General features: G+C 35.6%; 1 protein-coding gene and 1 long non-coding RNA gene across 5 annotated transcripts in view; one reads left to right on the top strand and one right to left on the bottom strand.

The window, feature by feature from the left end:
* Hr3 (hormone receptor 3) overlaps nt 1-15936 on the top strand; it is a 148016-nt gene that overhangs the window by 39947 nt on the left and 92133 nt on the right. The window contains 1 exon segment of one of the 4 annotated variants that reach the window (NM_001043547.1): nt 3693-3876. The exons of 2 other annotated variants lie outside the window; for them this stretch is intronic. In NM_001043547.1, coding sequence (NP_001037012.1) covers nt 3774-3876 — 103 coding nt within the window. In that variant the 5' untranslated portion in view covers nt 3693-3773. 4 annotated transcript variants of the gene reach the window in all.
* LOC134200495 (uncharacterized) lies at nt 1440-2723 on the bottom strand. The gene is made up of 2 exons (XR_009975454.1): nt 2530-2723; nt 1440-2331 (listed from the first exon to the last, which is right to left on the bottom strand). It is a non-coding gene; the product is annotated as an uncharacterized LOC134200495 (long non-coding RNA).

Genomic DNA, 15936 nt, shown 5'->3' with positions numbered 1-15936 from the left:
TATACCAGAGTACTGCGATCGCCGGCATTTAATAGATAGTTTGAAGGGTAGGATCACCTGTACAATTAACGTTTCGACCTCACGTCTCAAAGTCGTCGAATGTCGTCGCGTTGTGAGGTCTCTAGGTCCGGTGATCACTATACATGAGCCGTGAGCTTATTCATCTAAGCAGCGAAGAAAACCACTTCTCATAGTTAATTTTTAATAATCAAATCGCTTCAGCTTATGACTAGTTCACGATGTTCTGCTAATGCTTCGGGGAATTTGGTGTTTGTTCGTTCACTTTCGGCATTTCATGATTAATGTTCTGAAAGTCATTTTATTACTTTTAAATTTTACACGCGCATCCTGTCTTAATTTGGTTGTTAACCGACTTCAGAAAAAGGCAGTATTTTTTTTTTTCATTTATCGTTGCATCTTTTTTAACTATCGTTTTCATTGTCAATGCTTAGTGTTGGGGATGCTTGAAATAACAGCAAAAAAAATACATTTGAAAATAGTAACGAAATTTTAACCAAAACCGACTTTAGCAAAATGAAATAAGAACATCATGGATGTAGTGAAAGTTCATGAATATGTATTATTATTTCATGTATTACTCAAAAACTATAGATCGGATCTAGACACAACGGGACCACATGCAAAGCACTAGTTTTTAAACTAAAAAAAACGATCAACAAAATCGGTTCATGAATTGATAACCTCCTCCTTTCATTGAAGTCGGTGAATTGTTACGTAACGTCTTCTCATTTCATTGCCGGTTCATTGTTAAAACGACAAGTACATTTATGCAATTTAGTGGAGTTTTCCATATGAATTGTGGTAAAATATAGCGTACGCAGGCCGGTAGCGTTATCCCGGCAATTTCTGCCGCGAAACAGTCACCCTTGCGGTCTATAGGACGATACACCTGTAATTTAATACAATACAATTTCGACCTCAAGATGGGTCACGAAATTGACTGTATACTGTCAACCGACACACCCATGAGCTCGTCTCAAAAAAACTTTTTTAACAACCTTGAAACTAGATTGTATTGTTTATAAACACGTCTGCCCATATAACGCCATTTCAAAAAATAATATTATAAATTAGATACATTTATTTCATACGACAAATCGTTTACAAACGCACCGATATCGGATCGTCGATTGTTTGATTAGATATCGCAAAACGAATCGCAACGCGCGTCCCTATTACATTCGCCGAGCCGTCAAACGGCTCAGAGCAGCGCGCTTGTATAGAGACCGCGACAGAAGTACCCCGACGAACATCAAAGAGGATGACATAATACAACAGCTAACACACCTATATTTCCATCAGCGCATACCCACATCTTCGATCAATAATAGTACTAGATTACGGATCAGGAACAAAAATAAGACGCTCCAGTGGCCACGTTTGCAGACACGAAAACATCTTCATTTCTTAGAAAAAAGTTTAATAATGTTAACGACTTCAGTTTATTATAAACCTTAATACTTAAACATAAAGTTTAATTACCATTGCAAAATATATGTATTTAGGTCCTTTCGTCAGAAAAAGAATATTATGGAATAAATTTAAAATGTCACTTGAACATAAAAAGTCATCAGTACAAAAATATTTATTCTAAAATGATACTTAAAGCCTAATTTATAAGGTTAAAAATATTTGTTTAAAATTTCGTGCTTATTGTATTGTGGAACAAGATGTAGTTCTTGGTATTACATTTCAATGCTCAGAACACAGTAAGTATTGAAAGACATAGAGTTGCAGAATATACATATTTGTTTTAGGTTTGTTTTGTATGGTCGCAACTATTTTTGACCGATTCAAAAAAGTAGTAGATAATATTTTACATTGCCGCTATTACAACAAATAGGTGATAAAAAATAAAATTGAATAAAGTAAAAAAAATATGAAAGGAAACACGAAACATGTTTTCCACGTATTCTTTATACAGAAGTAATTAAAACAATAATGTAGGTTTAATTACCTTTAAACAGATTCAGTTTGTTATAAAGCTGTCTTTTAGAAGTCATTTTTATATGAGCGGTTTCTTTTTTACAAATATAATGTAATCTTATATCAATGAATTTTTCTATAATCAGTTTAATTTAGGCTTATTTTATGGCTGTGTTCGTTTCCCCCAGAAAACAAATCCTTTTCAGCATATACGCTTAAAATATTTACACATACATATAAAGTTTTTTTAATACTTTTTTGCATTGATTTGCCACCACCATTGAACAATTCTAGAATTTTTAAAAGAGTTCTATATTTCTTCTCCTCTTTCTTTCGCGACAATACATATCCATTGTGCACAGCGACAAGGGGCTACTAGGAAATCTACAAACAAAAATAACATTATAAAATAACAAAACTACTCTATGCATTCCCTGTCCAAGAATAGGTGATGTTTGTTACAATAGTTGGTGCCTTGTTGCAAACATTGGCCAAACAATTACAATATTCGTAAATTGTGTTTTATTTACAATATAATTGTGTTTATTATTTTATGAAAAACACTTAATAATATAAATTTACCAAAAAAAGATATTCCTTCCAAAACCTTGGTGTTACGGTGGTTTTTTACTCAGTTTTTGAACGCGCATTGCAGCGTTTTGACGTCTTAGTGTTGGCTATGATTGGAGCATACTAATTTGAAATAAGACCACAAATTTATTTGTGGTCTTATTTTTCGGGCCGCTTTTGAAGCGCTAATCGCGAATCTAGTAGTATTATTGATCGAAGACCCACATAGAGGAAAATAGTTCTTTAGGAGCGCTCGGCGAGCGAACGGGATCGATTCCGAGCATGCGCACTGCGTAGCGCCGCTTCCGAACAGCCCCACCCTCCCGAAAGCCTCGATGCAACTGCACTTCAGTGAACGAAAGAACGCGACATGGTTCAATACTAAAACAAAAAAAAACCGACTGTCGGTCATTAAAAAAAAAAAACGCTAACAATTCGAAATTTGATTTAAAAAAAATCGAAATTCGCAAACAAAAATGGCGGTCGCGTTCGTCTCGGCAATTTCGAATTTGGAACTGTGAGCATCGGCCGGCGGCGACGCGCACGCGACATCGCGCTACGTACTATGAAGAGAAAAAAATATATAAATGGAACATTACAAGGGAATCGAAACGGACTTAAGAAATGCGATAATCGTTTTGTATGAGAAACCGTTAACCGAAGCACCGCGACAATATCACGATTGTTACACACACATATTAATGAATTTATACGCAAAAATTATATAATCACTTATAGTTTTTAAATCGTTAAAACATTTAATACACAATTTAAATTTAGTCATTTTCGAAAGTGCCCACATTTTTAAACTTCCCGAGAGCAAGTGCCCTGTAAACCTGAAAACGAAATTTTAGACTGATATTTAATCCGAATATTATAGTAGATTTAAATTAAATAAATAAATTACGTATTCAAAGAATTATAGAGTATTTACATTAGTTGAACGTTTGAGAAAGTTTATAATATATTAATATTAGAGGAAGAATATTTATTAAAAATATTATTAATCGCGATAGACAAAAAAAAAACAAATATTTAATAGCAATAATAATAATTAAATCTAAATAAAATACAATAAAAATTACAAAGAACCCGGGATCAGTGACGTAGCCTTAAGACTTTTTTGTACGACGCACGAACAATCTTGAAACTTGATATTATTAATATTGGTGCAGTTAAAAGATGATACACGGTACAATAAGCGCGCTGACGGATGAGTGTTGAGAGCAGCCTGTGACGGTCCGTTCGGGCCCAACATGTTGAACATGTTTGATATGTGGAACTCTGTGAGCAAGCTGGAGGCGCAGTCCAATGTGCAGCAAAGCCAACAGCCACACACTTCAGGTGGGAGCATTAAAGGTAATTTCCCATCAAATAACCTGTAAATCGCAGATTTGGGCGTTGATCTTACGTTGATCGTAACTATACGAAAGTCCTGAAGTAATCCAATTTTAAATTTCAAGTTAAACACATATTGTCAATTTGTAATTAGATGCTGTCGTGATTTACACCCGTCTGATATTCTCTTGGTCTACAGATTTTTTATCCTTTTTGCCTTAAACATTGTGTTGTATTTAGCTTAACTGTTGCGGTTTCAAAATAATAAAAATTAAACAAAATTACTTACTTAATTGAAAATTCAAAGAAATTATCGTTAAAAGAAAACAGGTCCAAATCTGCATCAGATGTAAATAGTTAGGTCGATCAAGGCTTTTTTACTAACGACACCTCAGCTATCTTTATTACCTCTTTGAGTTACTCCACCTAAAATTAGCTAAAGGTATCTGGATGTACAAAGTTAATGAACAGACCCCTCTCTGTTCTAATTGCAGTAAATAAGCATCGTAAAATATTTAATTAATCGCACAAAGTAAACTTTGAATTTTTACGATAATTCGCTCCGAATGTGTGTAACAACTCTTTCTTTTCTTTTATTTGAACGCTATAATTATAACAAGTATTACTAGTATTATCGTATCGGTCCCCAAATGTGCGAAGTTTAACATAACGCTACCAACAGAACGGAAGGATAGTCGGTACCAACGTACCAAAACTCGAACATAACAACTGGTAACATTTAGGAACGAATCTTAATCTAGAGAACGCGGAAAAGATATTGCGTGAGCGTACGCTATAAAATAATCAAAATAAAATGTACATAAATAACAGAAATACACAAAAAAAAAGAACCCGTAGAAAGCGAGAAGAGTCTTTTCCGGTATTAATACATGCATAATTGTCTCTCGCATTTTGTTACGCAAGCTCGCGTTGTTACGTGTCACGAAAGTGGCCAATTATAATTCGGCATTCGCTCTTTTTGAATCACTCGCGAGTTTCAGAGACTGCTGACTTTAAACTATCGCTTCGTACGACATAAAAGCTGTTTAGATTGTGTTTGAACATCACGGTTCAAAATAATTACTGAGACTATTTCGGGAACGGTTTTGCCGTTAATAATTCATGCGGTAAGGTAAGGCCGACTGCCCGGTGTGCCATCCGAGTGGCGAAACGAGATGTGTAAATATTCTGATGCGCACCCTTCCTGAATTTGGACCAACGGGGTGTGGTTCAAAAGCAAAGGGGCTTAGGTTGTGTTCAAGTTCCACCCACCGCCCAATCATTCCGACGCGTGGGGCGATGATGTACCAATAAAAGCGTAATTCAACATATTTCAGCATTTATTTGACCATCTAGTTTTAGGTCATAGTTAATATGGCTTTAACGCGTATCAAAAAGAAATATGGATAGCGTCTTTTTTGGTGTTTATTGTCATTGTCATAGACAACAGTAACGTCAGCTGAGGACTCCTTAGATATCTCGTCTAAAGAACAATAATGATACATGAGTAAATATTTATAATTAACAAGTATACCACATTATGGTCTATGTCTACCGTTACCTCTCTGACCCTTTCATTTGGTTCTCATAAACTCAGTATTATGGCAACTAGGAACAATCTAAAGTTACGAAAAAGTAGATTTTTCTATAGTTTTCATAGATCCAGCAACCATAATTGCTTAGTTTAAACAAAATAAAAGCTATATGATGTTCTTAACTTAATTTTCGATGATAATAACAGTAAATTCTTTCGAAGGTGTATTTATCCCTTTCGTAAAACCAAAGTTTTATTTTATTCAAAAATGTCATTCTCTTATTTGTTTGCTCAAATTGTGGGCGACCGCTGGTCTGAGTCTTAGCACGTCCTTAACGTATGCTCACGTGTGCTTACGGTTTTCAGCGTGTTATGGGCAATAACAGAAATCTTAATTTGACGTACTCCAAAATAAATGTTGGCCCTAAAGTTGACAAGGTCATTGGACTCCTAGAAATACGTTTTACCAATTACCATCACGCGAATGATCTTTTAATTGTATTAATTGTATTTTCACTCATTATTCCATTGCCGAATTTCGAAAGTGACCTTCTAAAGTGAGGTCGTAGTGTAATTGTGAAGTACAATAAATAAATAAAACGGAACAATTTAAAACGATCAAGACTGTTTGAAGAAAACTACAGGTTGTATTCGAAATTCGAATTGACATTTCGGAAGCTTTCACATTGCGGGCGACGATTAGTGTTAACGCCCACCGAAACCGCTCGGAACGTACTCGCTCACTAAGATTATCTAATGCAATGATACAAAATTTTAAATTGTAATAAGTTGACAGAAAACTAAAATTAATTTTAATTAAATACAATCTATAATCTATAATAATATTACAAATATTATAAAGAGGAAAGATTTGTTTGTTTGTTTGTTTCGAATAGGCTCCGAAACTACTGGACCGATTTGAAAAATTCTTTTGCCATTAGAAGCCGACATTGTCCCTGATGAACATAGGCTACTTTTTTTAATTTTTTTTTTTTTTTTTTTGTTTCATGTGTGTTTTAATGTTTCCGAAGCGAAGCGAGGGCGGGTCGCTAGTACAATCTATAAAATCAGAAGTATTTATTTCAGTTTACAAGCAATAACGCCTCTAGTAAAATTGTCCAGTTTGTCCTTGTTTCTTATCGTGTTTACGCGTTCGCGTGTCACAAATTTGGCTTAATTTAAAACTTTGTACAATTGTCGTTGGCACTTTTTTTCTTACCTAAGCTGATAACCTTGAGAGGCTATTTCAGCGTAACCTTAACTAGTAGATGAGCTCACGGGGCTCAAACCGGAGTGATGCTAACACTGGCCCTAGCAAGAGCAGTGCTTCGCAGAATCTACCATCGGATCGGAAACGCGATCCACTGAGAAGATCCGGCGAGAAACTCAGTGGGCTGTGTCTATGTGGCGCTTTAGGGAAGGCTCCTGGCCTTTATCCGAGAACACCACGACAAATCTCTTTTTCGACTAGGTTTAACAGTGTACTACTTAAAGACTTTGCCTATGTCCATGTCATGTTCGTTTGTGGATTGAATTTTTTGAGCTTGGCCAGATTTCGTTTGGCGTCCACACATTCACGAATATAACACTATGTTTATTGCTTAGATGGGTGGACGAGCTCACGGACTACCCATTGTTAAGTGGTTATCGGAATCCATAGGCATTTGCAACGTAAATACCGGCACCCATTTTGAGACAGGAGTTCTAAGGTCTCCGTTTTTTTTTAAAGTAGTTATTACAGTCTGTTCGCTACGAGCCAAATAGCCGCGTAAGTTAATAATAAAGCAAAGGACAATTTTTGGCATTTCGCACACTCGGTAAAAGCGTGTTCGGATTTCTTTTTTTTTTTTATAGTAAACAAGTTACAGGCATTGCGTAACTCGAACCGCGTTGAGTGTGAACCGGCTTTTTTGTTAGCTTGTTTGTTATAAAAAGAGATCTTTTCGACTGGTTATAATTATGTTTAATTTGTGGACCGCTCATTCGAAATGGAGCCTTAATTACGCGGGGGAAAGTAATTAATTAGTTTTGTTAAAGCTACTACAGTCCGACATTTTTTAACGTGCGAATCTGTGTGCTTAGTTCGAGTTTTTTTGGTTGGATTTGGAACAGTTTCCCTTCGTTTGCCGCTAGGGGCGCTGTTCTAACTCCATACAAATTTGAGTTAACTTTTACGCGATCGAGAAGTGCAAAAACTTGCACTAAACACACCGATGAGTCAAGCTTACAGTGAGTAACATCGGTGGAGTGTTTACGGGTTAAACGTCGTGCCTCATATTAAATACCTCCTATGTTTTGTTGGAGTCGGTTTTGCGTTAGTTCGAATTTTTTTTTTTTTTTTATTGCTTAGATGGGTGGACGAGCTCACAGCCCACCTGATGTTAAGTGGTTACTGGAGCCCATAGACATTTACAACGTAAATGCGCCACCCACCTTGAGATATAAGTTGTAAAGGTCTCAGTATAGTTACAACGGCTGCCCCACCCTTCAAATCGAAACGCATTACTGCTTCACGGCAGAAATAGGCAGGGCGGTGGTACCTACCCGCGCGGACTCACAACAGGTCCTACCACCAGTAATTACGTAAATTATAATTTTGCGGGTTTCACTTTTATTACACGATGTTATTCCTTCACCGTGGAAGTCAATCGTCAATTAGGTTTAAGGGTCAGGTATTTATTTATTTATTTAATTGCACCAACAAACTGATCATCGATACAAAATATTGACAAATTGACAGTAAGTATACATGGCAGATGTCACCTCAATTATAGATGCAATCGACAGTGCAATAGTTGACATTATGAAATAAGAAAAGTAAAAATATATAATGAGTAATTGAGAAATATGAAATTTAAAATAATACTTTGTCACTAAGCAACACAATATCTACACTTATTAGAAACTAGCGACCCGCCCTCGCTTCGCTTCGGAAACATTAAAACACACATGAAACCAAAAAAATAAATAAAAAAAAAATAAAAAAAAGTAGCCTATGTTCATCAGGGACAATGTCGGCTTCTAATGGAAAAAGAATTTTTCAAATCGGTCCAGTAGTTTCGGAGCCTATTCGAAACAAACAAACAAACAAATCTTTCCTCTTTATAATATTAGTATAGACTAAAACTTGATTACATTTGCATTAGCTTGTATTGTCGTGTTTTTAGGAGAGCCATTTAAAAGTTTGAAATTTGGAAAAAATATCATAACGAAGCAACTTCTTCGGCTATTTGAATGGATTAAGCTTAATTGAAGTTCAATTAAAAACATCGAACTGTTGATGCTGACACCGAATAAAACGTGGATGGAGTGTGTGGACGTCCGAAAAAAGACATGAATGGAGTGTGTGAATGACGATATGAGAGAGAGAGTGAGTGTTAAGATGAAGGCTGATAGAAGAGAATGGATTGGAAAAAAATTGCTGTGCCGACCCCACCTAGTCAGATAAGATAGAGACAAACAACAAGAAGAAGCTTCTGATGTGGTCCATTAACTCTGACTACATTAATGATATTCTCATTTTAATATTGTTGAAGTGGGTTTTCTGGTTTTCTGATGATTGAATGAACTCACGGCCCGCAAGCGATCGCCGGAGCCCGTCCGCTTTGAGACATGAGGTCGAAGCCTCAAGATTGTATGACGGCGGTGTCGCCCTTCGCCACAAAAACCAATAAGTACCCGTCACGAAATATCTTTACGTTACGTCTTTTATTATAAAACTAGCTGACCCAGCAGAATTCGTAGTGCCTCAATCGATAAATAAAAGACCTAAACTTTTGTATAAAATAAACTTAAAACAAACAAAAGGGATCCGTCCGACGGGGGACACATTCCAGGAAAAACAAAATTGTTATTTTTATTTAATTCCGAGCTTTTTCATATTTATCTACCTTTTAAACCTTCTCTGGACTTCCAGAAATAATTCAAGACCAAAATTAGCCAAATCGGTCCAGCCGTTCTCGAGTTTTAGCGAGACTAACGAACAGTAATTCATTTTTATATAGATGAAATTAACAAAAAAATGTATTACCAAACAATTTTCCTAGAGGTCAGCAAAAACGCTTAGTAACCGAACCACCTGAAAAGCGCTGACGTAATTCATTACACGCACTGCACACATTTCGTTCGTATGGACGTAATATATGTACATAAAAAAAAAAACTAAATCATCGCAAGAATTGTAATTAAAACTACTTATGCGATTTTTATCTCACTATCTAAAGGATAGGAAGCATATCTAAAGCATATGAGACGTTCGGTGCATTCGTATGTAGCGATACACCGGTCTTCGAATTCCGTAGGCGGGTACCAATTTTTCTAATGAAATACGTACTTAGCAAATATTCACGATTGACTTCCACGTTGAAGGAATAACATCGTGTGATAAAAATGAAAACCCGCAAAATTATAATTTGCGTAATTACTGGTGGTAGGACCTCTTGTGAGTCTGCACGGGTATCACCACGCCGCTTATTTCGGCCGTGAAGCAGTAATGCGTTTCGGTTTGAAGGATGGGGCAGCCCTTGTAACATTACTGAGACCTTAGAACTAGAACTCCTATCTCAAGGTGGGTGGCGGCATTTACATGGTAGATGTCTATGGGCTCCAGTAATCACTTAACACTAGGTGGTTTGTGCCCTCGTCCACGCATTTAAGCAATAAAAATAAATAAATAAAAATTCATAATATCTCTATCATAATATCACTAACCATTCAAGATTCAGTCATGGCCCGCCTAGTGTTAAGCTGTTATTGAATAGACAGCTATTACTTAGTTTGAAACTTAAAACAGTTTTTTAATTGCGTTGAAAGAGTTGTACTAGTTCACAACTGAAAAGCAAGGTTGCTAGGCAACAGGAATACATGGTGGTTGTTACCTCCACCACTCATCGTATAAGATATTAAGCTGAACTTTTATCGGAGTTTTTTAGAATCGATCCAGTAGTAGATGAATTCGCCTAGCAGATGCCCTCCAGCTTTTAGGCAGTCAGGCAGCTGATAGCAAATCCCACCTCTCCTGGCTGAACCAGAGTTTCCCCATATATTCCGGTGAAGCTGAAAATACATCCAGGCAATCAGAAAGAATTCCGTTAAAAAAAAGCTACTTTTAATTATGTTACGTCAATGGTAATTTGAAATGTGATCTACTTAAAAAAATACCTATAATTCAATAAATAACCCGTTTTAGTAGTAATTAGAAATTTACATTATTTGTATATATAATATATAAAATATACCTATATATTATTTATATATAAAATGTTTTATGTCAGTAATAATTATTCGTCGTCGAAGCAAAATTCTTAATAATTTGGAACGCACTGTATTTAAATATATTTCGTTTCGTAATCAAATAATAATTATTCTTAGAAATGTTATTTGTATGTTGTTAAAGATTTCGGTGTTTTTAATTTGTGCTCTTAGACCGTCCACGGCCTGATAGGTGTGACGCACCTGTATTGAGTAATGTCATCTCGGATCCTCCCGATCCACTAACGGTGCTTCTAGGTACTTCAAGCACCGGTCACCGTTCTCGTCGAACCCGTCGCTTGCGACGAAGGGCTCGACGAGTAAATTAACTCTCAGGCACAGCCCACTGAGTTTCTCGCCGGATCTTCTCAGTGGGTCGCGTTTCCGATCCGGTGGTAGATTCTTCGAAGCACGGCTCTTGCTAGGGTTCGTGTTAGCAACGTCATCAGGTTTGAGCCCCGTGAGCTCACCTACAAAAGTTAGGGTTACGCTGACATAGCCTCTCAAGGCTCTCAGCTTAGGTAGGAAAAAAAAAAAAAAATTGAGTAATACGCACGTGTTGAAAACCCAAAACACGCATTTATTGAATCTGTGTAATATCATATTTCATTCACCTACCTCAAGACGATTTAACTTTGAAAATCACACACGCATCAAAAACCGATGGTATATTTCTTTTATATATTTTTTTTTCTAATCAGCTTATAAAAATATGTCATTTAAATTATTAGTTCTGTTTACTATGTATTGTAATAGATTTTTTTAATATTTTAAACCCTTTTTTATTCTAATTATGTTGAATGCTATCTGGTGATCTAAGAAGCAGCCGTTACAATTTTATTTGTTACTTTAAAAATATCCTAAAATTGCGCCATAAATTTGTCTGTTAAGCAAACTAACATACGGCTTACCTGATGATGAGTGGTTACCGTCGTTTATGAGTGTGAGCAATGCCGATATGTAAACAAATTTGATCATCTATCTAATCATCTAAGTATCGGTGAAAAGTGCCATTTTTTTTTAAATTAATGTACATACATATAAATAAGGTTAGCAAAAAAGGCTATAAAGAAAAAGAAAAAAATCACCAAATTTGGTTTAATGTCTTTGTTACTTTAAACTTAATTTAACTCCGAAGAACTACCTATTTTTTATTTATTTATTTTATTTCATTTATTTCAGATTTTGCATCCATATTATTAATATTCATTAAAAATAAACACTTCACATAGAATATAAAAATAAATAAAAGCAAACAATTTCGGAAAAAATATAGGTAAATAATAATAATAATTAAACAAAAAATTAAAATGAATGTCCTATTAAATGTCCAATTAAACTAAGCTCACTCACTAAAACTAAGGAATTATTTAAACTAAAAACGTATCCAGAACTATATGAATTACGGGAACGCTACTACTAGGAAATCAGAAATGTAAGCAGTTAAAATCTTTAAGGTTTTTCGTCTCTCTCTTTCTACCTGTAGTCGCAAGCTTTCCTTTTCTATTCCTAAGGCAATCCAATGTTCCAGTTTTCCGTCTCCAGTGCCCGATTCTAACACCTGCGCGACTTCAACCGACTCATCGTATGAAAATATCTACCTATTGCTTATCTAAAGCTTATTATTACGCAAAACGTATTTTCTCAAACACAAATTATTCTTTTCTAAAAAATAAAAAAAAATCATCTACAAATAATATTCATTCACAGCAAAGTACCAGGAGTTTATAAGTATATAGGAGATCGCTATAGGCGCAGTCCAAACGTTTTTTTTTTTGTTTATAAAAACTTAAAAACTTTATACATAAAATTGTGTTTATTTACAGAATAAATTTGTAATAAAATACAACGGACGACAAGCCAACGTTAATTGGATTTAACTAAACTAATGAATTAAACAAAAAATAAATTTATTATTAAATCTTTGAAATCAGTTTCGTACGAAATGTACCAGGATAACATAAGCGTGTGACAGGTCGTTAGTACTGCACTACGCAAGAAAAAGTAGCCTGGCCAAGACCCATATAGCGTGTACCGATGCGTGCCGACCGCACCGTCTTGATACTTACAACCTTCGTCGGTTTAACGACATCTGTTTAGGCGGCCATCTTGTTTTTTCGAACACCTGTTCGCGGCTTGTCGATAATTTAAGTTGTTAATGGTATTTTTTTGTCGTCTAATACAAATACAATTAATTTTTCGGATCCAATTCATTATTTATTCAGTATTTAAATAATTGACACATTTTCCATTAGAAAACAGCTGTTCGCCTGAAAATACTTTCAAATTAATTCTTGGCAAACGCTTAGAAGTTTGTAATTTTACTTTACTTACTAATCATAAACACTGTCTTCTGGCGTTAAGTACTAATGCAGGAAAACATTAGTACATTGTATTAAGTAAAATACGCTATGCACAGTAAAAGTATACATAATTATATACTACTAGCTGACCCGGCAGACTTCGTAGTGCCTCAATCGATAAATAAAAGACCTAAACTTTTATATAGAATAAACTTAAAACAAACAAAAGGAATCCGTCCGACGGAGGACACGTCAAAGGGAAAACAAAATTGTTATTTTTATTTAATTCCGAGAATTTTCATATTTTTATACCTTTTAAACCTTCTCTGGACTTCCACAAATAATTCAAGACCAAAATTAGCCAAATCGGTCAAGCCGTTTTCATGTTATGTCGTGACAACGGAAAACGGGTTTCATTTTTATATATATAGATAGATTATCTAAGTAGACCTTCGTAGGTGCTTTAAATTCTTCTAGCCTAGTTCGTTCAGTTTCATCACTGAGAAGAATCGGAAACAAAATAAAGTTTGATTTTTAAGCTATTGCATAGCTTTTATCGCGGGCTTTGAGCGCGGCGACCGAATCAAGAAATTCCGTAACGAAAATAAAACCTAACACCTCCCACTCCGCCTACCATGTAGCTCGCGTTCAACACATTCACACGTTGCGATTGTGTAATGTTTAAGCACGCGGCGAGACGTCGCACTGCATGCGCATCATGAAAAGTCTGCCCATTTCTCTCTCGCGTGGTCTAGCTTATGAGTGTGAAGGGGACAATTAATGTTTTGGTTTTGTTAACCTTTATAAAATAGCGTGGTTTTACTTTATTATTTTTTTAATACTAATTTATATTTGCTTAAGTTGATAAAAAATGCTATGCAATAGCTTTACCACGGCAGTCCCAGAGTGCCACATGTGTTTTTTTTTAAATAAATAAACAAAAGTAATACCTTATTCTAAGGCTAAGTTGAACGATGAAGTACTAGCAGATTTATCGCATCTGTATTTCTCTCACCATTACACGGTGATGTCGCTGCTGAAAAAAAAATACGTACGCAAATTACCAAGCGATGGATTAAAATATAAAAAAAAAAGCTCTGCCAAAGTATCAAGACTCGTCCGGCGTCGTAAATACGTAATCATATGCGCGTGTCTCTGGTACATGCACCGCTGTCGGGCAGCCTATCGACTGACACGATAATATATTAGAATTTAAGCCTGTGTGCATTGCCTTGTGCAACGCTTACATTGTCACCTAGCCAGTGCTTAATGCAGGGCTCAGTCGGCATGCGAGTCGTTATAGACGAAAATAATAAAGCGATCGTCTTCTGGCATTAAAACTGTATAATCTCAAAACTTTTTTACATTTTTACTGGTGGTAGGAACTATTGTGAGTCCGCGCGGGTAGGTACCACCGCCCTGCCTATTTCTGCCGTGAAGCAGTAATTCGTTTCGGTTTGAAGGGTGGAGCAGCCGTTGTAACTATACTGAGATCTTAGAACTTATATCTCAAGGTGGGTGGCGCATTTACGTTGTAGATGTCCATGGGCTCCAGTAACCACTTAACACCAGGTGGGCTGTGAGCTCGTCCACCCATCTAAGCAATTAATAAAAAGCACTAATTTTACAGGAGAGCGTTTTAAAGGTTTAACACGTGATATTTTTAATATTAATCATCTTTGCAACATTTTTTTTTACCAGTTACATTATATTATTATGTCTTATAAAGTAAGATAAAATTATGTTTTAATTTTGTTAATAGTAGTCAAAACATAGGTAAACTAAACAAAAAAAAAATTTAAAACTAAACTACGCTCTTTTGACAGTATTTATGAGAAAAATACTGGTGATACCAAATCATTCCGCATATCAACTCAGTTTCGAATATTTTTGGAAATTGTATGATACACTTTTAATGCGAAAAGACGATATATTATAATAATATGTATTCACGAAGTGTGTCAATTGCGTTCGACTATGTAACAAGCCAGCCTTAGTTTTGCGTTAAAGTTACCTCTTTAAGCAGTTTCATGATTTATGGAAATTGTTCTTTTTTTTTGTTAAAAACGATCCTCAGTAATAAATCTTATGTTAATCGATCGACTAGACGCAGTTAGAAGATATTACGATATCATCATCATCATCTTAGGCCTTACAGCTCAGGGTGGGCCTTAGCCTGGTCTAGTATGTCTCTCCAGACGGTACTCTCCATTCGAACCACATGTCCTGCCCATCGTAGGCGTCCAATCTTTATAGTTGTTATGATGTTAGGATCTTTGTAAAGATCATACAACTCGTGGTTATAGCGCGTCCTCCATATCTCGTTTTCCTGCAAAGCACCGAATATTACGATATGGCGCTATTAAAATAAACTATAGATAAAATAGGAGGGGTCATCGTTTTGTCTCGAAGATCGCGAGATGCGTATAAAACCAATGAAATAATGTTTCGTGTGACAGATAATTCTAGAAAATTCTCCGCTTCCTCATAAGAGTCTGCATATTCAGAATACGCGTTCCTGATCTACAATAATGTATTCGTAAAAAAGCCAACACATTTACAATAAATAAATAAAAACATGACATAAATCTTGTCATATGTATATATTATTATATGTAATGTTTACTGTATGCACTAGGTTTGTGTCCCTAATTCTTCTTTCCTTTTGCGGGCCTACTGGAAGAGATTTCAACATGAAATAAGTAGTGCCCTTGTACTCTGTATCCTTATTGTCGTGTTTTTTCTAACAGCTGTGTGTACAAAATATATTAAATAAATAAAATAAATAAATTGTCATTGTCAATGCCACGGTCAGCTTAACTAATGCGCCGAGAGCTAACAGGCACACGGCAGAATTGCAAATAAATATAAAAAATAACATAATATTGCTAAAGTATCAAAATGATTTGGTCGCGTTACACACATTACTGTATGCGAGTGCGTGGTACATGCACCGCCGTCGCTGGCCTAGCGACTGATATGATAATATGTACG

This window comes from Bombyx mori, chromosome 2, assembly GCF_030269925.1.
Source record: "Bombyx mori chromosome 2, ASM3026992v2".
Classification (NCBI taxonomy): domain Eukaryota; kingdom Metazoa; phylum Arthropoda; class Insecta; order Lepidoptera; family Bombycidae; genus Bombyx; species Bombyx mori.
The sequence above is the reverse complement of the archived record's forward strand: the minus strand, read 5'-3'. Positions and strand labels throughout refer to the sequence as shown.